General features: G+C 42.7%; 1 protein-coding gene across 4 annotated transcripts; it reads left to right on the top strand.

Annotated features, from left to right (window-relative positions):
- The first annotated feature begins 1401 nt into the window (after positions 1-1401).
- Positions 1402-24224, top strand: LOC110533988 (steroid hormone receptor ERR1). 4 transcript variants are annotated; one of them, XM_021618605.2, is made up of 8 exons: positions 1402-1922; positions 15047-15164; positions 17791-18174; positions 18329-18445; positions 18654-18767; positions 19399-19566; positions 19835-20104; positions 21087-24224. In XM_021618605.2, exons 3-8 carry the CDS (start codon positions 17796-17798, stop codon positions 21338-21340), a joined length of 1302 nt encoding a protein of 433 aa, XP_021474280.2. In that variant the 5' UTR covers positions 1402-1922; positions 15047-15164; positions 17791-17795; the 3' UTR covers positions 21341-24224. The 4 variants fall into 4 exon arrangements, with proteins under 4 accessions (XP_021474280.2, XP_021474277.2, XP_021474278.2 ...); XM_021618602.2 differs by lacking the exon at positions 15047-15164; XM_021618603.2 differs by lacking the exons at positions 1402-1922; positions 15047-15164 and adding an exon at positions 15411-15674.
- Positions 24225-24617: the final 393 nt, after the last annotated feature.

The following is a 24617-nucleotide window of genomic DNA, read 5'->3' as shown; positions in this document are numbered from 1 at the left end:
GCTACAGTAATAAGATACACGAGGTTGACTAAAACATCATGCAGCCCTTTTCCAATGTAGCACATGAGTATGATCTTGAATCCAAGGTCAGTGTTTTTTTCAATGACATGGGAACACTGTTGCCATCATCCTAAATCTTTCTGCAGTGTCTATAGGTTAACAACATCTCGTCTAAACCATATATGCTACCATAGTGCTTCTAACACGTGAATGTACATTATTATAACGTAATTATTTTATGATTGATGGGTTTGATTAAAGCATATTTAATGTCAAATAGGCCTATGTGTTAAGCTATTTAAAAAAAATACTACTGAATAATTTTCCGAGACTGGGGTTGTCCGCACTTTTTGGTGAAACCATTGCAAGAGCCCAGGGAGAACGCGCACCCCTCTCCCTTCCTCTCTCGATGCCAGGTTATGGTCATGTTACCAAGCGGATTCGAGACTCCGGTTCTAGCTCTTCTCATCTCCTTACAGTCATCCACTGACCCCCACTTCCTTCGCCTCGATGCAAAAACTCGGTGTAGCAGTTGACGAGTGGGGCCTGTAGCGGAGTGAGCCGGGTCAGTGTCACAAGACCGAGTTGACTAAGCGTGGCTGCAAACATTTTCCATGCCATCCTAAACGCTGTGTGATTTACTATGGTGTGGTGTTATCCATAGGGGAACATTCATTCCACTGCATTACAAAAAAGTACGAATGTCGGCCTAATGAATTTTGTAAATTGGCGTATAATAAACCACTTGAAGCCTATTATTAATTAGGATCTCAGGTATGACAGGACTGGGAAGAGTGCAGAATGTACATTGTGTAGCCTAAGTAAATGCGGATTGCATAATCAAATAGCCACCTCAGAAATTAAGTAGACCTACAAATGATCAAACTGCATAGGCAATCCAAAGAGCAGCCTTTATGGAAGTTTGTAGGCCCAACTACGGGGTAGTTCTAGGCATAGTTCTAGGTAGTATATCGATCCAACTATTTAACATTTCAAATGTGGGCTACACATTTACATTTCTATTGAAATCCCTGAAACCTGTTAATTAAACAAATTATGGCATATTACTGGTTTGCATTGGAGCCTAGAGACAGTATATCATTCAATATTAGATACAAGAATAAACCAGGTAATTTTACTGTGCTTTCTCATGTTGGTAGTGAGAATGATCTAAATAGTATAGGACCTATATGGCCTGGGTTATGATCACAACATTTATTTTTTAATACATGGGTCGTATTTTTTTTTAAACTACAAAAGTGATTCAGGCAGACGCTACATTAGACTACCGTATACCTAGGATTTTTCATTGTTGCAACACCGATTACGCTAATAGAAGGAGGCTGGATTGGAGGGCGTGCACGGACGTAACGGATTACGGAGACACAGCAGACGCAAATGGAGAGAGGGAGGAGAATGGATAAGGGATATACGTAACTAGAGCCTCAATTGTAGCAGCGAAAATAATATAGAACACACAGTAGGCTACAGAAAGTAACATCAATATGCGGGACTAGGCTGGATAAGAGAATAGCCTATGGATTAAATAGTCTACCAAATCGGGTTGACCAATTGTATCACCTGCAATCATTCTTTCAACGCTGTGGCCCTTGATACATTGTTTTTATTCTCAAACAATACTTTTGAAAACATTTTGCGCTACGACGACTCGTCGCCTCTGAGATCCTGCTATTTAAATATAGGCCTACATAAATGTTATATGATATTATTATTTTTTTGGGGGGGGGGTAGTGGTTCACGATCTACATCCACTCTTGTGGCAATGTCGAAAACACCGTGATCTTAATAACTGTGGCTAAACCGGTCGACATACATCATTGTAGTGGAGTTATCTGTGGCTTCCGTAGCTACGGTACTGCTTGGGTTGAGAACTCTTTCCAGCGATGTTCTCACAAATACAAGTAAGTATTTCATAATGGTCAACATTGTAAATCTGTGCACATATAGTTTACTGTATTACTTTGGCTCGCACGGTTCCTCTATTCCGCAGCTGATTAACTTTGCGTGACAACGATAATGGTAACCGTGCGTTGCTGTAATAATAAACTACCGAATGCTTTGGCAAGTGTGTTGTGTCTCTAGGACTTCGTGACTGATCCATTGAGCAAGATCCACCCCCTCTATAACCTATTGTATATAGCCTACCTGTACTGTCAGTCCTCAGCACAATTTGGTCATCTACAGATTCCCATGAAGTCTACAGCATGTATCAATCCAACCAGTTTGGTATGAAATGGAACCAAACAAATGTATAAAGTAGCTTTACTTTAGCGATAGTGGATTTGGTTTTTGGATTGCAATTGACTACTTCTGGTTTCTGATCTTTGCCTAACGCTTAAAATTATTTTCTCCAGGTAAAGGCTAGTCCTGACCAATAGTCTTTGATGGCATACTGAGTGACAACCATAATTTGAACAGTCTGATGCTTTACACAGTCCTGTTCAACACATACAGTCCAGTTTCTCAACTGCTGTTGAGTTAGTAACCTACATTTAATCGGTGTTCAGCATGCAATTGAATATGCAATGGCGTCAGTCCAGCTAAACCTTGGGTATGGCAAAGCCTACTTTTACATTTTTGGTCTTGAGCTAGGCTTTATATATATATATATATATATATATATATATATATACACACTAGATGACTGACAGGGGGCACTGTTTTGAAGCCAAACGCGCATCCTTGCCCCCCCCCCCCCCCCCCCCCCCTCACACACACACCGTTGTAAAGCCTATTTTGAAAGCTATAGAAATGCATTTATTAATGTCTACATTTCTTTTTTTGCCACGGTTATTCTACCTAAATTCATACTTTAAAGTATATTGTGTGAGCTAAACATACTTTTGGGAAAGTTATGTTACTGTCCCCACTACAACAACATACTTTAAAAACTTGTAATTTTGACAAAAACATTTTTCTATTTCAATACTGTAGAATTCCACTCATTCCTATTATGGAGGACTGATTCTTCTGGGGAGTGCCAATATGGCTGACCGGTGGCATAAAAGCCTCTTATTGCCCAATGCATAGCATCAGCAATCCAGGGTTTATATACATAATTGTACACAACTGACACCCCTGGAATAGTCTCCCAAGGCAATGACCTGTGCAAATTATGGCCCTCCAGGACCTGATTGAGATTCCTGATCCAGTATCCCTACACATTGTAAACATGGTACTGGAACTGACCCTGTATATAGATAGTATGCTTACTTACTTTATCATCTTATTCTTATTCTTCTTTTTATATCTTGTTTTTTTTCTACCTTGTTATTTTTAGTATTACATTGTTATTGATTACTGCATTGTTGGGTTTCTTGCAAGAAAGGTATTTCACTGTACTTGTGCATGTGACTTGAAACTTAAAGGTCTGATGCAGCCGTTTTTATCTCAATGTCAAATCATTTCTGGGTAACAATGAAGTACCTTACTGTGATTGTTTTCTTTTTTTTACCATTTAAAGTTAAAACTAAAATATTCTTAGCTAAGAGAAATTTCTCAAATGAGAATTTTGCTTGGACTGTCTGGGAATTGTTTTGAGTGGGGAGGTGGAAATTGAAAACGAGCTGTTATTGGCAGAGGTTTGGAACTCTTTCTTATTGGTCTATTAACTCATTTATCCCATGGTGACGTCACCGTGGAAGGCCAAAACTCCCTTCCACCAAAACAGGCTGAAATTTCAGGTGGTCTTTTCAAACAGCTCTCACACTAAAGGACATTATAATTTTCACAATTTCACAGTATTATTCCAACCTCCTATTGTGGAAATATAGTGCATTCGGAAAATATTCAGACCCCATCCCTTTTCCACATTTTGTTACGTTACAGCCTTATTCTAAAATGGATTAAATAAAAAATGCCTCATCAATCTACACACAATACCCCATAATGACAAAGCGAAAACATGTTTTTCAAAATTTTTGCAAATTTTAAAATAAATACAAAACTTAAATCAAGTTTACATAAGTTTTCAAACCCTTTCCAATGAGACTTGAAATTGAGCTCACGTACATACTATTTCCACTGATCATCCTTGAGATGTTTATATAACTTGATTGGAGTCCAACATTTGTAAATTCAATTGATTGGACATGACTTACAGTCGATGTCGGAAGTTTACATACACCTTAGCCAAATACATTTAACCTCAGTTTTTCACAATTCCTGACATTTAATTCTAGTAAAAATTCCCTGTCTTAGGTCAGTTAGGATCACCACTTTATTTTAAGAATGTGAAATGTCAGAATAATAATAGAGAGAATGATTTATTTCAGCTTTTATTTCTTTCATCACAATCCCAGTGGGTCAGAAGTTTACATACACTCAATTAGTATTTGATAGCATTGACTTTAAATTGTTTAACTTGGGTCAAACATTTCGGATAGCCTTCCACAAGCTTCCCACAATAAGTTGGGTGAATTTTGGCCCATTCCTCCTGACAGAGCTGGTGTAACTGAGTCAGGTTTGTAGGTCTCCTTGCTTGCACACACCTTTTCAGTTCTACCCACAACATGTCTATGGGATTGAGGTCAGGGCTTTGTGATGGCCACTCCAATACCTTGACTTTGTTGTCCTTAAGCCATTTTACCACAACATTGGAAGTATGCTTGGGGTCATTGTCCATTTGGAAGACCCATTTGCGACCAAGCTTTAACTTCATGACTGATGTCTTGGCTGATGACAGATGTTTTTGTTTGTCCACCCGCTTCTTGAGGATTGACCACAAGTTCTCAGTGGGATTAAGGTCTGGGGAGTTTCCTGGCCATGGACCCAAAATATTGATGTGTTTGTTCCTGAGCCACTTAGTTATCACTTTTACCTTATGGCAAGGTGCTCCATCATGCTGGAAAAGGCATTGTTCGTCACCAAACTGTTCCTGTGTACTTCCGGCGCCGACAGAGATGGCCGCCTCGCTTCGCGTTCCTAGGAAACTATGCAGTGTTTTGTTTTTTTACGTGTTATTTCTTACATTAGTACACCAGGTCATCTTAGGTTTCATTACATACAGTCGAGAAGAACTACTGAATATAAGATCAGCGTCAACTCACCATCAGTACGACCAAGAATATGTTTTTCGCGACGCGGATCCTGTGTTCTGCCTTTCACCCAGGACAACGGAATGGATCCCATGCAGCGACCCTTCTCGCCAATGTCCAGTCTCTTGACAACAAGGTTGATGAAATCCGAGCAAGGGTAGCATTCCAGAGAGACATCAGAGACTGTAACGTTCTTTGCTTCACGGAAACATGGCTCACTGGAGAGACGCTATCGGAGGCGGTGCAGCCAGCGGGTTTCTCCACGCATCGCGCCGACAGAAACAAACATCTTTCTGGTAAGAAGAGGGGCGGGGGCGTATGCCTTATGGCTAACGAGACATGGTGTGATGAAAGAAACATACAGGAACTCAAATCCTTCTGTTCACCTGATTTAGAATTCCTCACAATCAAATGTAGACCGCATTATCTACCAAGAGAATTCTCTTCGATTATAATCACAGCCGTATATATCCCCCCCCAAGCAGACACATCGATGGCTCTGAACAAACTTTATTTGACTCTTTGCAAACTGGAATCCATTTATCCGGAGGCTGCATTCATTGTAGCTGGGGTTTTTAACAAAGCTAATCTGAAAACAAGACTCCCTAAATTTTATCAGCATATTGATTGCGCAACCAGGGGTGGAAAAACCTTGGATCATTGTTACTCTAACTTCCGCGACGCATATAAGGCCCTGCCCCGCCCTCCTTTCGGAAAAGCTGACCACGACTCCATTTTGTTGATCCCTGCCTACAGACAGAAACTAAAACAAGAGGCTCCCACGCTGAGGTCTGTCCAACGCTGGTCCGACCAAGCTGACTCCACACTCCAAGACTGCTTCCATCACGTGGACTGGGACATGTTTCGTATTGCGTCAGATAACAATATTGACGAATACGCTGATTCGGTGTGCGAGTTCATTAGAACGTGCGTTGAAGATGTCGTTCCCATAGCAACGACTAAAACATTCCCTAACCAGAAACCGTGGATTGATGGCAGCATTCGCGTGAAACTGAAAGCGCGAACCACTGCTTTTAATCAGGGCAAGGTGACTGGTAACATGACCGAATACAAACAGTGCAGCTATTCCCTCCGCAAGGCTATCAAACAAGCTAAGCGTCAGTACAGAGACAAAGTAGAATCTCAATTCAACGGCTCAGACACAAGAGGCATGTGGCAGGGTCTACAGTCAATCACGGACTACAAGAAGAAATCCAGCCCAGTCACGGACCAGGATGTCCTGCTCCCAGGCAGACTAAATAACTTTTTTGCCCGCTTTGAGGACAATACAGTGCCACTGACACGGCCTGCAACGAAAACATGCGGACTCTCCTTCACTGCAGCCAAGGTGAGTAAAACATTTAAACGTGTTAACCCTCGCAAGGCTGCAGGCCCAGACGGCATCCCCAGCCGCGCCCTCAGAGCATGCGCAGACCAGCTGGCCGGTGTGTTTACGGACATATTCAATCAATCCCTATACCAGTCTGCTGTTCCCACATGCTTAAAGAGGGCCACCATTGTTCCTGTTCCCAAGAAAGCTAAGGTAACTGAGCTAAACGACTACCGCCCCGTAGCACTCACTTCCGTCATCATGAAGTGCTTTGAGACTAGTCAAGGACCATATCACCTCCACCCTACCCGACACCCTAGACCCACTCCAATTTGCTTACCGCCCAAATAGGTCCACAGACGATGCAATCTCAACCACACTGCACACTGCCCTAACCCATCTGGACAAGAGGAATACCTATGTGAGAATGCTGTTCATCGACTACAGCTCGGCATTCAACACCATAGTACCCTCCAAGCTCGTCATCAAGCTCGAGACCCTGAGTCTCGACCCCGCCCTGTGCAACTGGGTACTGGACTTCCTGACGGGCCGCCCCCAGGTGGTGAGGGTAGGCAACAACATCTCCACCCCGCTGATCCTCAACACTGGGGCCCCACAAGGGTGCGTTCTGAGCCCTCTCCTGTACTCCCTGTTCACCCACGACTGCGTGGCCACGCACGCCTCCAACTCAATCATCAAGTTTGCGGACGACACAACAGTGGTAGGCTTGATTACCAACAACGACGAGACAGCCTACAGGGAGGAGGTGTGGGCCCTCGGAGTGTGGTGTCAGGAAAATAACCTCACACTCAACGTCAACAAAACTAAGGAGATGATTGTGGACTTCAGGAAACAGCAGAGGGAACACCCCCCTATCCACATCGATGGAACAGTAGTGGAGAGGGTAGCAAGTTTTAAGTTCCTCGCCATACACATCACAGACAAACTGAATTGGTCCACTCACACAGACAGCATCGTGAAGAAGGCGCAGCAGCGCCTCTTCAACCTCAGAAAGCTGAAGAAATTCGGTTTGTCACCAAAAGCACTCACAAACTTCTACAGATGCACAATCGAGAGCATCCTGGCGGGCTGTATCACCGCCTGGTATGGCAACTGCTCCGCCCACAACCGTAAGGCTCTCCAGAGGGTAGTGAGGTCTGCACAACGCATCACCGGGGGCAAACTACCTGCCCTCCAGGACACCTACACCACCCGATGTTACAGGAAGGCCATAAAGATCATCAAGGACATCAACCACCCGAGCCACTGCCTGTTCACCCCGCTATCATCCAGAAGGCGAGGTCAGTACAGGTGCATCAAAGCTGGGACCGAAAGACTGAAAAACAGCTTCTATCTCAAGGCCATCAGACTGTTAAACAGCCACCACTAACATTGAGTGGCTGCTGCCAACACACTGACACTGACACTGACTCAACTCCAGCCACTTTAATAATGGGAATTGATGGGAAATGATGTAAATACATCACTAGCCACTTTAAACAATGCTACCTTATATAATGTTACTTACCCTACATTATTCATCTCATATGCATACGTATATGCTGTACTCTATATCATCGACTGCATCCTTATGTAATACATGTATCACTAGCCACTTTAACTATGCCACTTTGTTTACATACTCACCTCATGTATATACTGTACTCGATACCATCTACTGTATCCTGCCTATGCTGCTCTGTACCATCACTCATTCATATATCCTTATGTACATATTATTTATCCCCTTACACTGTGTATAAGACAGTAGTTTTGGAATTGTTAGTTAGATTACTTGTTGGTTATTACTGCATTGTCGGAACTAGAAGCACAAGCATTTCGCTACACTCGCATTAACATCTGCATCTCACTGTACGTGCAGATGCAGATGCACTCACACCTGCCTGCTGCCATTCCTGAGCAAGCTCTGTACTGGTGGTGACCCGATCCCGCAGCTGAATCAACTTTAGGAGACAGTCCTTTCTTGGGCGCCCTGAAGCTTTCTTCACAACAATTGAACTGATCTTCTTGAAGTTCTTTATGATCCGATAAATGGTTGATTTAGGTGCAATCTTACTGGCAGCAATATCCTTGCCTGTGAAGCCCTTTTTATGCAAAGCAATGATGACGGCACATGTTTCCTTGCAGGTAACCATGGTTGACAGAGGAAGAACAATGATTCTAAGCACCACCCTCCTTTAGAAGCATCCAGTCTGTTATTCAAACTCAATCAGCATGACAGTGATCTCCAGCATTTTCCTCATCAACACTCACACCTGTGTTAACGAGAGAATCACTGACATGATGTCAGCTGGTCCTTTTGTGGCAGGGCTGAAATGCAGTGGAAATGTTTTTTGGGGATTCAGTTCATTTGCATGGGAAAGAGGGACTTTGCAATTAATCTGATCACTCTTCATAACATTCTGGAGTATATGAAAATTGCCATCATACAAACTGAGGCAGCAGACTTTGTGAAAATTCATATTTGTGTCATTCTCAAAAATATGTCCACAACTGTATGTAAACTTACGACTTCAACTGTATATAGACACACCTATATAAGGTTCCTCAGTTGACAGTCAAGTCATGAGGTCGAAGGAATTGTCTGTAGCGCTTCGAGACAGGATTGTGTCGAGGTACAGATCTGGGGAAGGGTACCAAAAAATGTCTTCAGCATTGAAGGTCCCCAAGACCATAGTGGCCTCCATCATTCTTAAATGGAAGAAGTTTGGAACCACCAAGACTCTTCCTAGAGCTAGAGCAATCTGGGGAGAAGGGTCTTGGTCAGGGAGGTAACCAAGAACCTGATGGTCCCTCTGACAGAGCTCCAGAGTTCCTCTGTGGAGGAGAAAACCTTCCAGAAGGCCAACCATCTCTGCAGCACTCCACCAATCAGGCCTTTATGGTAGAGTGGCCAGACGGAACACACTCCTCAGTAAAAGACACATGCCAGCCTACTTGGAGTTTGCCAAAAGGCACGTAAAGGACTCTCAGACCATGAGAAACAAGATTCTCTGGTCTGAGGAAATCAAGATTGAACTCTTTGGCCTCAATGCCAAGTGTCACATCTGGAGGAAACCTAGCACCATTGGGCGGTGCACAATCGTCCCAGTGTCGTCTGGGTTTGGCCGGTGTAGACCGTCATTGTAAATAAGAATTTGTACTAAACTGACTTGCCTAGTTAAATAAAGGCTACATTTAAAACATTTAAAAATCCCAACGGTGAAGCATGGTGGCAGCATCATGCTGTGGGGATGTTTTTCAGTGGCAGGGACTGGGAGACTAGTCAGAATCGAGGGAAAGATGAACGAAGCAAAATGAAAAACTGCTCCAGAGCACTCAGGACCTGACTGGGGCGAAGGTTCACCTTCCAACAGGACAACAATCCTAAGCACACAGCCAAGACAACGCAGGAGTGGCTTTGGGACAAGTCTCAGCGTGTCCCTGAGTGGCCCAGCCAAAGCCTAGACTTGAATCTGATCTAACATCTCTGGAGACCTGAAATTAGCTGTGCAGCGACGCTCCCCATCCAACCTGACAGAGCTTGAGAGGATCTGCAGAGAAGAATGGGGGAAACTCCCAAAATACAGGTGTGCCAAGCTTGTAGTGTCATTCCCAAGAAGGCTTGAGGCTGTAATCGCTGCCAAATGTGCTTCAACAAAGTAAAGGGTCTGAATACTTACGGAAATGTGATATTTCAGTTTTTGCTTTGTCATTATGGGGTATTATGTGTAGATTGATGAGGGAAAAAAACAATTGAATCGATTTTAGAATAAAGCTGTAACATAACAAAGTGGAAAAAGTGAAGGGGTCTGAATACTTTCTGAATGCAATGTAAATCTAAAACATAGGAAAATCATATTTTTGACTGCAATGGGCCTGTAAGAAGCCATAATGTACAGACTATGTAAACATACAGTGGGGCAAAAAAGTATTTAGTCAGCCACCAATTGTGCAAGTTCTCCCACTTAAAAAGATGAGAGAGGCCTGTAATTTTCATCATAGGTACACTTCAACTATGACAGACAAAATTAGAAAAAAAATCCAGAAAGTCACTGTAGGATTTTTAATGAATTTATTTGCAAATTATGGTGGAAAATAAGTATTTGGTCACCTACAAACAAGCAAGATTTCTGGCTCTCACAGACCTGTAACTTCTTCTTTAAGAGGCTCCTCTGTCCTCCACTCGTTACCTGTATTAATGGCACCTGTTTGAACTTGTTATCAGTATAAAAGACACCTGTCCACAACCTCAAACAGTCACACTCCAAATTCCATTTTGGCCAAGACCAAAGAGCTGTCAAAGGACACCAGAAACAAAATTGTAGACCTGCACCAGGCTGGGAAGACTGAATCTGCAATAGGTAAGCAGCTTGATTTGAAGAAATCAACTGTGGGAGCAATTGTCTTCCATTTATTAGGAAATAAACAAAATACCAGCAACAGTGTGTGAAAACCTTGTGAAGACTTACAGAAAACGTTTGACCTCTGTCATTGCCAACAAAGGGTATATAACAAAGTATTGAGATAAACTTTTGTTATTGACCAAATACTTATTTTCCACCATAATTTGCAAATAAATTCATAAAAAATCCTACAATGTGATTTTCTGGATTGTCTTTCTCATTTTGTCTGTCATAGTTGAAGTGTACCTATGATGAAAATTACAGGCCTCTCTCATCTTTTTAAGTGGGAGAACTTGCACAATTGGTGGCTGACTAAATACCTTTTTTGCCCCACTGTAAATGGTATCATAGATCTTTCAGAATACAACTGTATGCGTGAGATTGAGATAACGAGCAGCACAAGTTCCAGTGCTTTTGGCAATCATGATTTCGCAGGTGATAGCATCTTTCGAATTTTGGAAGGGGAGGGAACAATTGGCCCATAGACTTGTCTGTAACTTACAAAGAGAGAGGGTGGAGCTCTTCGTTCCGGTTCCGAATCCTCGTTCTATTTCTTATCTTTACACGTATGGACCCAGAACTTAATCGAGCATCTGACCAATTACACATGACTTTAGTTCTGAGTTAACAGAGATTAAAGAAGCAATAATCCCATTTTGCAATTAACCTTTCACCAGTCTGAGATAAGTGGGCAAGGCCCACTTCTGCTGTCCTCAATGTCTCCACAGTGTGGCGCATGCAAAGCTTTCATGAACTTTAGATATGTCATACTCCTCAGTCCTCACTTACACAGAACAGTTGTGCTGTAATAGTTCTTACTCTGAGATAAGGAACATTTACATACAGTTCCAGTCAACAGTATGGACACACCTACTCATTCAAGAGTTTTTCTTTATTTGTACTATGTTCTACGTTGTAGAATAATAGTGATGACATCAAAACAATGAAATAACACAAATGGAATCATGTGGTAACCAAAAAAGTGTTAAACAAATCAAAATACATTTTATATTCTTCAAAGTAGCCACCCTTTGCCTTCATGACAGCATTGCACACTCTTGCCACTCTCTCAAGCAGCTTCGCATGGAATGCTTTTCCAACAGACTTGAAGGAGTTCCCACATATACTGAGCACTTGTTGGCTGCTTTTCCGTCACTCTGAGGTCCAACTCATCCCAAACCATCTTAATTGGTTTGAGGTCGGGTGATTGTGGAGGCCAGGTCATCTGATGCAGCACCATCACTCTCCTTGTATCACTCTTCTTGTACACAGCCTGGAGGTGTGTTTTGGGTCATTGTCCTGTTGAAAAACAAATGATAGTCCCACTAAGCACAAGCCAGATGGGATTGCGTATCGCTGCAGAATGCTGTGGTAGCCATGCTGATTAAGTGTGCCTTGAATTCTAAATAAATCACTGACAGTGTCACCAGCAAAGCGCCTCCACACCATCACACCTCCTCCTCCATGCTTCACAGTGGGAACCACACATGTGGAGATCATCTGTTAACCTACTCTGCGTTTCACAAAGACACGGCAGATGGAACGAAAAATCTAATATTTGGACTCATCAGACCAGATTCTTCAAAGTAGCCACCCTTTGCCTTGATGACACCTTTGCACACTCTTGGCATTCTCTCTACCAGCTTCATGAGGTAGTCACCTGGAATACATTTCAATGAACAGGTATGCCTTGTTAAAAGTTAATCTGTGGAATTTCTTTCCTTCTTAATGCGTTTGAGCCAATCAGCTGTGTTGTGAAAAGATAGGGGTGGTATACAGAATATAGCCCTATTTTGTAAAATACCAACTCCATATTATGTCAATAAGTGCTCAAATAAGCAAAGAGAAACGAAAGTCCATCACTACTTTAAGAAATGAAGGTCAGTCAACCCGGAAAAGTTCAAGAATTTTGAATGTTTCTTCAAGTGCAGTCGCAAAAACCATCAAATGCTATGATGAAACTGGCTCTCATGAGGACCGCCACAGGAAAGGAAGACCCAGAGTTACCTCTGCAGCAGAGGACAAATTCATTAGAGTTACCAGCCTCAGAAATTACAGCCCAAATAAATGCTTCACGGAGTTCAAGTAACAGACACAAATCGCAACAGGCCTTCATGGTTGAATTGCTGCAAAGAAACCACTACTAAAGGACACCAATAAGAGTAAGAGACTTGCTTGGGCCAAGAAACACGAGCAATGGACATTAGACCGGTGGAAATCTGTCCTTTGGTCTGACGAGTCCAAATGTGGAATTGTTGGTTCCATCTTCCGTGTCTTTGTGAAACGCAGAGTAGGTGAACGGATAATCTACACATGTGAAGTTCCCACTGTGAAGCATGGAAGAGGAGGTGTGATGGTGGTGTGGGGGTACTTTGCTGGTGACACTGTCAGTGATTTATTTAGAATTCAAGGTGCACTTAACCAGCATGGCTACCACAGCATTCTGCAGCGATACGCCATCCCATCTGGTTTGCATTAAGTGGGACTATCATTTGTTTTTCAACAGGACAATGACCCAAAACACACCTCCAGGCTGTGTAAAGGCTATTTGACCAAGAAGGAGAGTGATGGAGTGCTGCATCAGATGACCTGGCCTCCACAATCACCTGACAACCCAATATTGAGATGGTTTGGGATGAGTTGGACCTCAGAGTGAAGGACAAGCAGCCAACAAGTGCTCAGTATATATGGGAACTTCTTCAAGTCTGTTGGAAAAGCATTCAGTGTATTGCTGGTTGAGAGAATGCCAAGAGTGTGCAAAGCTGTCATGAAGGCAAAAGGCAACTTTGAAGAATATAAAATGTATTTTGATTTGTTTAACATTTCTTTGGTTACTACATGATATGTGTTATTTCATAGTTCTGATGTCTTCACTATTATTCTACAATGTAGAAAATGTTAAAAATAAAGAAAAACTCTTGAATGAGTAGGTGTGTCCAAACCTTTGACTGGTACTGTATATAGTTAACTAAAAAACTAATACCAGACAAAGGAAGTAGAGACATAAGGGTATTTTGATGATGCTGTTGGCATTGTTTGAAGTGTCAACTGTCAAGATAGGTTTACTGTGCTCAGAGCTCACAATGGTCATTCAAAGCCTTTTAAACCTTTTTATAATGCACTAGATGAGCTATAATCATGCAGAACTTGAGTTAGTAAACAGATGACGCTATCTAGTAACTGTTTTAGACTTGTTATTTGTCTGTCGGGTAAACTGGAAAGTTTTAAAGCTTCACTTTAGATTAAACTATTGTGATGCGTGTGAACAGTAGTTATGGCACTGTGTCATATCCCAAAGACAAGTATTTTTTTTAACCTCAAATATGAAAATGTTATACTTATACATGTAAATCAGAGATACTTTATCATTATATTTTACCCAGTAATATACCCATTTTGTCATTTTATCTCCTAACATTTCTTCCAATATTTGATTTGCCCCCTTCTCTCAAAACCTTGTGAATTATCACCCAATTTAAGCCTTTGTGTGTGTGTGTGTGTGTTTGTGTGTGTGTGTGTGTGTGTGTGTGTGTGAGTGTGTGTGAGTGTGTGTGTGAGAGGCAGAATTGCAGTTACTCTATCTGTCCTTCAAGCTTTCCTGTGACTTTGACCTTTGGAATGTGTCAGAGGGTGAGAGTAAGGGGGAGGGGTGGTTGGGTGTAGTGTGCAGAAACATGTGCTTGAGTGCTTGTATGGTAATGAGAAAAGGCTACTGCAATGAGCTAAATTGTGCCTGTGAGAAAGTCAAAGCAATGGTTTCGACTTCTGTCTAGCATTTTAAACCAAATGGTGTTGATGAAGAGAACAGGACACAGTGTATGATAGTCACTCAGTTATACCTTACTATTTGGTTTAGAGATTAGGAGTAGTTTAGTAGTTTTACAAAGCTTTTCACAAATCTCTGTAACTCTCTTTCTCCAACACACACACACACACACGCACACGCACACTTTCTTGGCTATACATTTCCATACCCTAATAAGTGTGAAACACCTAGACAGAGTGCTTAAAATACGATTGACCCCTCTATGACAAGGATGCTAGCATCTTCAGGCTTATGTTGGATAAAGCAACCATTTATATAGTGTTGGAGTTAAGATTTCGAAAATATAAAGTCAGAATTGGGAGACCAAGAGTTAATATGTTATGTCCTTGTCCTGTGATACACTCTTCAGGACACATGGATTTTGAACATGAACATAATAAGACATAGCGTGAGGAGAAATCAGTAAATGTTTTGTCTGCCTTCTTAGGTTTCCTAATAATTGGACTGTTCTACCCAGACCATAGCCACAATTCTAAACCAATAGAGAGTGAGTGGGGTTACCAGCAGAAGAGACCAATAAGGCTTTCCTGCAGCACAGCACACAGGTAATTGCTTTTAATATAGCCTTTAATCAAATCTGAACCACCAATAATTATGGATGTAAAATAGCCAGTGATCTAAATATTGCTGTTGTGAAGTTGTATGCTGAAACTATTTAAGATATGGTCAAACTGATTGATTTTAATTAAGCACTAAGATAAAGTATTGGCCTCTCAGCCTGTGGATAAACCTCATAACAGTTTGAGGAGTTGCATCATTTCACAGATCAGAAGGTAAAGTGTTTTTATTTTTTTCCCCCTGCCTTTTGTCATATGCAGCGAACTGTAGTAGCCACTACCCCAGTACTGTGTCACCCTTCTCTGTCATTGAAATATTAGTAGCTACTTCCTATCATGCACCAGACCTCCCATCTCTCCAATCCTGTCTGAAAACGAACATTTGAATTCGACACGTTTTTAGAAGCGTTATAGCGCGTTACCTACGTTGTGTATCCTGTCAACACAAACTCCCGTGGTAATATCGCCGAGGGCAACCAGATACTTGAGGAACTCAAGGTACCTTGAGGGAGTTGGGCTAGTCAGTTTAGTAACTAACTAGCTAGCTTAGCTAGAAGTAAGTTGATGTCACCTGATGAGGAAAGTCAACACATACGAATGGTATGCTAGCTAGCTACTGCCTGGTTATTTTCTTTAGCCCTTAAAGTTGTGATGAACTAACTTTAGCTACCTAGCTGTTAACTAAATGTACGTTTTCCATTCAGCTAAATACCTGAACATCCACACAGATCTTAATAGTTCATATTTGCCCGAAAGGCTAGTTGTCTTGAGGATGTACAAACGCCACAAATGGAACTTCACTTGTTAACACGGCTAACTGTGATACCTAGCTGTAACGTTAGCTAATTGTATAGCCACATTCCTCATAAATTCTAGCAACATAATAGGGATGTGGCATTAATTTTCTTATTATCCTCACTCTTTCCTTTACCTGCTCGGTGGCATTCATTTTCCTATTGTCCTCACTCTTTCCTTTATCTGCTCAACCTGCCTCCTTCACAATCTCACGAATGGCTTTGCCCGGCTTCAAGTGCATTCAAATAGCTAGCAAAGGCATTGCTGCTAACATCTTTAGCTTGCTACCTAGCTAACTAGGGGGGGGGGGGGGGTGAAGACCTCCCGGCATTTGTCAGATAATTTACATGTCTGTTTTGGCACTTCAAGTCTAAGACATGTTAATTTGTGAAGACTGGAAAGTATTTTTATCTATGGCTAGGGATCATCATTATCAAACAATGTTAATTATTGAATATTTTCACAGATGATGGGGAATTAATACAAATAAATAGTCATCCATGCCAAATGTGGGAGCTACAACAGCCGTACAATCTTTACACTGTAGTAGGGTGGACATGTTATGTAAAGGCGTAAAGATTACAGGCCAGAGTGTACAGCGTTTGAGAAGCTTTGGGCCACTGGACCAAAATAAGTACTATGTCCCACATTTCACCACCTGCTGAGTTGTGGAAAGGAAAGGAGGAGTCAGGGTAAACCCAGTGGCCTACAGTCTAGAGTTCAGACAGAAATTCCCTGTTTTACACAATCCCTGTCTGTGTGCTGTCATAATCCCAGAATCTCTGTATTTGAAGTTACATTTTTACATTGCATTTTGAAAGTGTTCAGATGATTAAGTGAATTGTACAATCGCCCTTGCAAAAGTGTCAGCATTCAATAGAACACAGAACTCTGATGCTGTCTGGAGGTTCTGGTGGGACATAATGGAGAGTGTTGTCCATCTCCTTACTGGGAATTCCTTATGTGGGTTTCATTAAGGGATTGCTGCTCTTCTGCTGTGGATTAATTACCCTAATCTGGAGAGGGCAGAGTAGGTTGGAGCTGGGATTATGGTCTCTCTCACAGCCCGTAGCATTTTAGCACTCACTTTAGCACAAACATACAGTACTTACGCACGCACAAACACACTCTCTCACTCGCCCTTCACTCCCCATTCTCTGTCTCTTCAAAATATCCCATTATGTCAGATTATTCTTTGCTGGTTTGCTGCAGCCATTTTTCTTATAGGCTACTTGTTGTTGCTGTGCGGTATATTTATTAGGCAATAGGCACACACACTGCAAGCTCCAGTAGGCCTACATTTTTTTGTTTATGTGTTTAATAAGGGAAAAGGACACGCATAGCGTGTGCAAACATCATGTTCAGTCTATGCAGTTCTCCGTTGAAGGCTTGACAGTCGACCCAAAGGAGTGTTCGTCGTGACTTGTCAGTTGTCAAGCTAGTGATATAATTCAGCGCCAGTTTTGATTATCTTAATGTTTTTTTTTTTAACCAGGCAAGTCAGTTAAGAACAAATTCTTATTTACAATGACTGCCTAGGAACAGTGGGTTAACTGCCTCGTTCAGGGGCAGAACAACAGATTTTGACCTTGTCAGCTCGGGGATTCAATCTAGCAACCTTTACGGTTACTGGCACAACTGCTCTAAGCACAAGGCTACCTGCCAGGATTGATGATTGTCCTGGTTGTCTGGATGGGTCTATTGATACTAAAATGTAATGAAAGGGTGGCACATTAGAAGTGGGTGTGTGACAGTCTAATACCTCTGTCTCACTTGTTTTCCCTCCCTCCCCCTCCCATCGCTCTCCCTCCATCTGCAGTGACCATGTCTTCCAGGGAGCGTCGGTCAGACCTGTACATCAAGGCAGAGCCCAGCAGTCCAGAGGGAGGTGGTGGGGGCCGGGCCAGCCCAGGGGGAGCCTCCTCAGACTCCTCCCAGAGTGGTGGAGGTGGAAATAGAGGAGACGGGGTTGGGCGCTACTCACCCCATCTGTACACCCCAGCCCTGCGCTGCCACTTCAAGGAGGAGGGTGGGGATGGGGCAGAGGAGGGATCCACAGGTAGCGGAGGAGGGCGGTGCAAGTATGCCCTGAGCACGCTACCTAAGAGACTGTGTTTAGTGTGTGGAGACGTAGCCTCTGGCTACCACTACGGTGTAGCCTCGTGTGAAGCCTGCAAGGCCTTCTTCAAGAGAACCATCCAGGGTAAGGATGCTTGTGGGGGTGAAGTTGAGTGTGTGACAGTATGAGGATTGAAATGGGGTAGACCTTGATTGCTTTGACAAAAGTCTCATATCGCTGTTTTTTTTCTTCCTTCTCGTCTCTCGGTCCTTCTTTCCACCAACTTGCCTTACCTAAGGTAACATTGAATATAGCTGTCCGGCGTCAAACGAATGTGAGATCACCAAGAGGCGCAGAAAGGCTTGCCAGGCGTGCCGCTTCACCAAGTGCCTCAAAGTGGGCATGCTGAAAGAGGGTGAGCATATGATCCAAAGCCCTTATTGGACCGGTCTGGTCTGGTCTGGAGGCACTGTTTGATGCCTTGTGACAAGTAGTTATTTGATTAAGATCTGCCTCTTTATCTCCATCCTTCTCCAAGCAAAAGGAACTTCGTTGTCTCTCTTTCCCTCTCTCCTACTCTCTTTATCACGCTCTCTTCATTGTCGCGGTGTTGTGTGTCGCAGGAGTCCGTCTGGACCGAGTCAGAGGAGGGAGGCAGAAGTATAAAAGACGTCCAGAGGTGGAGAGCGCGACCTATCAGAGTGCCGCTTTACCGCTTAGGAAGGAAGGGGAGAAAGGTAAGGAAGGGACTGAGAAGACCGTGTCAGGTTCTGTCTTGAAAGAACACAACTGTGGGCCTCCAGAGTGGCACTAGAGATTCTGGGTTAAAGTCAAATCTCTGTTGCAGCCGTCCGTGACCGGGAGACCCACGGGGTGGCCCACAATTGGCCCAGCATCGTCCGGGTTAGGGGAGGGTTTGGCCGGCATGGATGTCCTTGTCCCATCACACACTAGTCACTCCTGTGTTGGGCCGGGTGTAGTGCACGCTGACACAATTGCCAGGTGTATGGTGTTTCCTCTGACACATTGGTGTGGCTGGCTTCCTTGTTAAGTGGGCATTGTGTCAAGAAGCAGTGTGTCTTGGTTGGGTTCTGTTTCGGAGGATGCACAGCCATTGACCTTCGCCTCTCCCGAGTCTGTACGGGAGTTGCAGCAATGAGTCAAGACTGTAACTATAAATTGGATGTCACAAAATTGGGGAGAAAAAGGGGTAAAAAGAAAAAGAAAGAACACAACTGTGCAGGCAAGTTTTCTAAAGAGCCCTCATTTCCCAACAAAACCATTATATTAACATAATATCTTTTGTTTTATGGTAAATGTAACAGCTGTTGTGCCATAATGCTTGCTTTCTGTGTGTGTGTGACCCAGGATCCTCCAGCATCATTGTGTCCCACCTCCTGGTGGCAGAGCCAGAGAAACTGTTTGCCATGCCTGACCCCCTGCAGCCTGATACGGCTCAGCGCACACTCACCACCCTCTGTGACCTCGCCGACCGCGAACTGGTCGTCATCATCGGCTGGGCCAAACACATCCCCGGTAAAGGGGGTAGGGAAGAGGGGTGGGTGGGGGAGGGAGATTGGCATGGGAAGAGAATGGAGGAGTGTAGGAATGTAGTATGAGTCTACAGTGAAATAAGTTGGTTGGAACTAGCCCTCAGCACTTATCAGTAGCCCTGCAGTGGTTCACTATGTCTTATTCAGGGACTAGAATGCAGTCTCTTTGTATCAGCTGTCTGCCTAGTGATTGAGCAGTCAGTCTGCTCTAACCTTAACCCTCCCTCCCCTTCATGTGTCCACCCTTGCAGGCTTCCTGTCGCTGTCCCTGGCAGACCAGATGTCGGTGCTGCAGTCGGTGTGGCTGGAGGTGCTGGTGCTGGGTGTGGCCTTCCGCTCCCTGGGCTGTGAGGATGAGGTAGTGTTCGCTGAGGACTTTGTCCTTGACGAGGAGATGTCTCGCGTGGCTGGACTGACAGAGCTCAACGCAGCCGTCAGCCAGCTGGCCCGACGCTTCCGCTCCCTGCAGCTGGACCGGGAGGAGTTTGTCATGCTCAAAGCCATTGCACTCACCAACTCAGGTAAACTAGCTATACAAAGTATAATCATAGAATATCCATCCATCTGTGCCATCAGAGTCCCTGGGTTCGCGCCCAGGCTCTGTCGTAACCGGCCGCGACCGGGAGGTCCGTGGGGCGACGCACAATTGGCCTAGCGTCGCCCGGGTTAGGGAGGGCTTGGTCGGTAGGGGTGTCCTTGTCTCATCGCGCACCAGCGACTCCTGTGGCGGGCTGTGTGCGCTAACCAAGGTGGCCAGGTGCACGGTGTTTCCTCCGGCGCATTGGTGCGGCTGGCTTCCGGGTTGGATGTGTGCTGTGTTAAGAAGCAGTGCGGCTTGGTTGGGTTGTGTATCGGAGGACGCATGACTTTCAACCTTCGTCTCTCCCGAACCCATACGGGAGTTGTAGCGATGAGACAAGATAGTAGCTACTACAACAATTGGATACCACGAAATTGGGGAGAAAAAGGGGTAAAATTCAAAAAAATACAAAAATAAGAATATCCATCCAATCAGCATTATGTGGAGTGACATAACATGAAAATGTGATGAAAGCAGTAGGTGAGACTGAAATATCGAACCCTCCATATGCACAATAAGTTACTAACATTCTTTATTGGAAGCACTACTCTACTTCAGTTTCATTCAGCAGATTGGTCCAAACAGTTTATTTCAGAGAAAATTACACCCCAAAAAAATCAGCGCAGACAGATTAGTAAAGATTTGTCTCAGTCCCATTCTCTGAGGAGATTGTTGAAGTGCATATAACTCCAGCCCTGAGGGACTGACAGACGATTACTGTAAACAGCAAATTCACCCCCACGGTCTGCTTAGCGTACAAAGGCACTATTTCTTTTATATTTGTCACGTTAGGGACCATTGCGTCCTATTACTTAATCACCTACGTTTACTGCCATACACAATCTTACAAAACCCTCTGTCCAAAAGACAAAAGGAAGCGTTTAGAAATACACGCTGACCATGCTCCCCCTCTCCCCTGCCAGACTCTGTGTACATAGAGGACATAGAGGCGGTGCAGAAGCTGAGGGACCTCCTTCACCAGACCCTATTGGAGCTAGAGTGCCAGCGACGCCCCGAGGACCCCCAGCGGGCGGGGCGTCTCCTCCTCACCCTCCCCCTTCTCCGCCAGACAGCTGGTCGCGCCCTCACCACCTTCTACAGCATCAAGACCCGAGGCGGCGTGCCCATGCACAAACTCTTCCTAGAGATGCTGGAAGCCATGATGGACTCGCCCTAGAGAGAAGAGAGGAAAGCCAAGGAAAGAGGATGCAAGGGCATGAGAGACAGGGAATCTGCAAAGAATGAATGACTGGCTGGTGTGATTGGAGAAGTTTTTATTCGATTTTAATAATGAAGAATGTGGAGATTGTCTCTGGATTGTTTTTTTAAATTTATCATCGACCTCTTCAGAGATTCAAGTGTGTTTAAAAACAGAGAGAACCCATGTACATGTATTAGATGCCCTCTGTGGAGGTTGATGGTGGAATATAACGCCTTAATACATGACCGCCAAACTTTGTTGAAAGACTCCAAGACTCGGTCAGTTCAAATATGGGAATAAACTACATCCAAATCAATCTGAATGACAGAATCATATTAGATGCCCACTATCCCTAACCTTCAGATGATAAACTACTGAAGGACTGCAGTGAGATATCTAAGACCAGACTGTAACCTTGTGGCTAAGACTTTATTGTGAACGATGCAATTACCTCCCTCCACACAAAAGCCATACTAAAATACCAGACAAAGAAATAGCCATTGACAATGACTGCAGTATGGGGTCAGACTGACATGCACCCATAAGAGTATTTGTAGGTTTCTTTACATACACAGTCTTACAATGCATTCATATGAATTACTTGCAATGTGTTTTTAAGCAATACTTTACATACAATTAATTGCAAGAAAAACAATAGTTGTGACTCGTATGGCAATGACTGGCTATACATATAGGCTTAGGTGGCCAGGTGGGTGTGGAAAAACTGCTTTATAAAAGGCTGTGCAATTGATTATTAGTCTAAGAAAAGAAGAGTATTATGATTGTCAACAAAATGTTGACGTGTCTCTTTACTTTGAAGTTGTTAGATTTTATTTATACTGTAAGTAGACTCAATAGGTACACAAAAAATGGAATACTGCTCAAGTAGTTGTGTGCGAGACAGAAGGGAAGGTTTACTGCAGTGTTGGCACCACATTGAAGCAATGAAGGTGCAGCAAAATCGGGGGGGGGGGGGGGGGGGGGGGGGAGCGACAGTTCTACTTTTTGGAATAATTGATTCTCCAGATCTCTTCGCTAGTCCTCTCCAACCCGTCTGATTCAGATGGAATGTGCTGCTTAAAACCGTTAGTTTGATTAACTGAATTGGCCATTATGAGTGATCAAATTGACTTGGGACTAAAATTAGGAATTTAAACGGTTATATTTTCATTGTTGTGCCAGCGGAACAGATTGCTGCTGCTCTTGCAGCCGCTGAAAGACTGAAGAAAGAGAACCTATGTTGTTTTGACCTGGAGGTCCTCGTACTGTGTATGATCTTTGAACTGCAAGAATATTGGTGCCCAAATGGGGCATTGAATTGCAACACATTCAGCCTCATATGGGAAGCTCCAGCCCAGTCTGACAGATACCATAGTTTTAATCCTTTTCAAACCCACTGAGCACACACTGGTTGAAAGTAATTTCAACGAAACTACATTGAACCAACGTGGAATAGACGTATTACTAGAAATAACTGAAAACCGTTATGAATGTGTGTTTTCACTGTTAAAGAAAACGTATGAACATGCCAATGAGAGCTGAAGCCTGTAAATGTAGGAGACGGTCCCTGACATGAAGGATGGAATAGATTAGACTGGTTGCCACTGTTAATTGAAATTCATGCTTGAGTATCTGGATTTTCCAACTTCGTTTTTTCTTTCTTGGATTTTAAGGCTATCTCGCATTTAAATTGTTACACTTGGCCTCAGGTTTGGTACTGAAATAAAGCAATCCATTGAGAATGTTGTGACTTATGTTTTTCAAATGGATTTTAGTATGATTTTTTTTCTTCTGACAATGCTTTGAATCTGTGAAGAAAACCATGTCCTTTAGGAATTGTTACACCATTACTGAATTGACATACTCCCCCCTCTTAAGTATCTCACCTACATTATCTGTCAGAGATTCTGCAGTCTGTTCACTCTCCCAAACAAATGTTCTAGGTTTATAATGTACCCATTAATTTCTGTTCTTCATGGCTGTGGATGTTTGCATTTGAAGTTTTGATTTGTGACTATTTTAATTCTGTGTTTTTTTTCTGTTTTTTTTCTTCAATTGAACAGTAGCATTTGGTGCCAATTGGCTCAACTCTGTTCTATATCTTGCGGTCTGATTTGTTCTTTGTTCAATCATTATTTTGTCATTTTGTTTCTTAAAGGCGACTTGGAATTTTTGAAAATGTGTAAACAAACATGGATGCCTGGGTCCAGTTTAAGAAAGTTGTAAAAAAAATATATCTAAATGTTTGTGTCAATAATAACTAATATAATAATACAAAGGTAGTGTTTTCAGAAGGATACACATTATGTAATGTCATTTTGTCTGTCATATATAGGTACGGTTCGGGGGGCATTTAGAGTATCACAATTTAGAGGATGTAAAATCATTGGTGGTTGTTGTAAAATGAGCAATACAAGAAATTACCAAAACTCTGTTTCACATTTCCTTGTATAGTCACAATGTAAATTCAACATAAACAGTAATAATAATAATAATGACATTTAATAGTAGTACTAAAGCTTATAACATGGAAAAGTTCAAATCAATATTTGTATTTTTAAAAATACTGTATTTAAAATATTAAATTCTATTTTTTACTCAATGTGCTGATATTTGTTGATACTCATTTGATCTTTTGTGTGGGTTTAAGTAAAATGGCTGTGAATGTCTGTGTGTGTATGTACTGTTTTTCAGTAAGCTACAATAGTTATTTTGATGTGACTGTCTAAACAAAATTATTAAATTACAGGTGCATTATTACTATGAAGAAAAGACAAATGCTACACTGAAGTAAACAAGGGGTAGATTAAAATATTGTAGGTGCTTTGTGTTTTGTAATAAATTAACACACACCATCACATTTCATTGGTCTCGTACGTCTTCTGTCATGATTTGTTTGTTAGAATGTTTGTCTGTCTGCTGCTGTCCTGTTTCCCAGTCATGTTATAAACTGTTTCCTGTCCTGCTCAGCAAAGTTCATGAGTCAGATATAAACACAGAGATCCTCTTAAATGAGTTATAATATGCAATTCTATGGATTGTGCCTTCAGAAAGTAGTCATACCCCCTTGATTTATTCTACTTTTGGTTGTGGTACAGCCTGAATTCAAAATGGATTACATTCTACACACAATACCTCATAAGTAAAAAATATGTTTTTAGAAATGTTTCTGAATACAGAAATATCTAAGTATTAACACCCCTGAGTCAATACTTTGTAGGAGCATCTTTGTCAGTGATTACAGCTGTGAGTC

Source organism: Oncorhynchus mykiss, chromosome 10 (assembly GCF_013265735.2).
Source record: "Oncorhynchus mykiss isolate Arlee chromosome 10, USDA_OmykA_1.1, whole genome shotgun sequence".
NCBI lineage: Eukaryota > Metazoa > Chordata > Actinopteri > Salmoniformes > Salmonidae > Oncorhynchus > Oncorhynchus mykiss.
The sequence above is the reverse complement of the archived record's forward strand: the minus strand, read 5'-3'. Positions and strand labels throughout refer to the sequence as shown.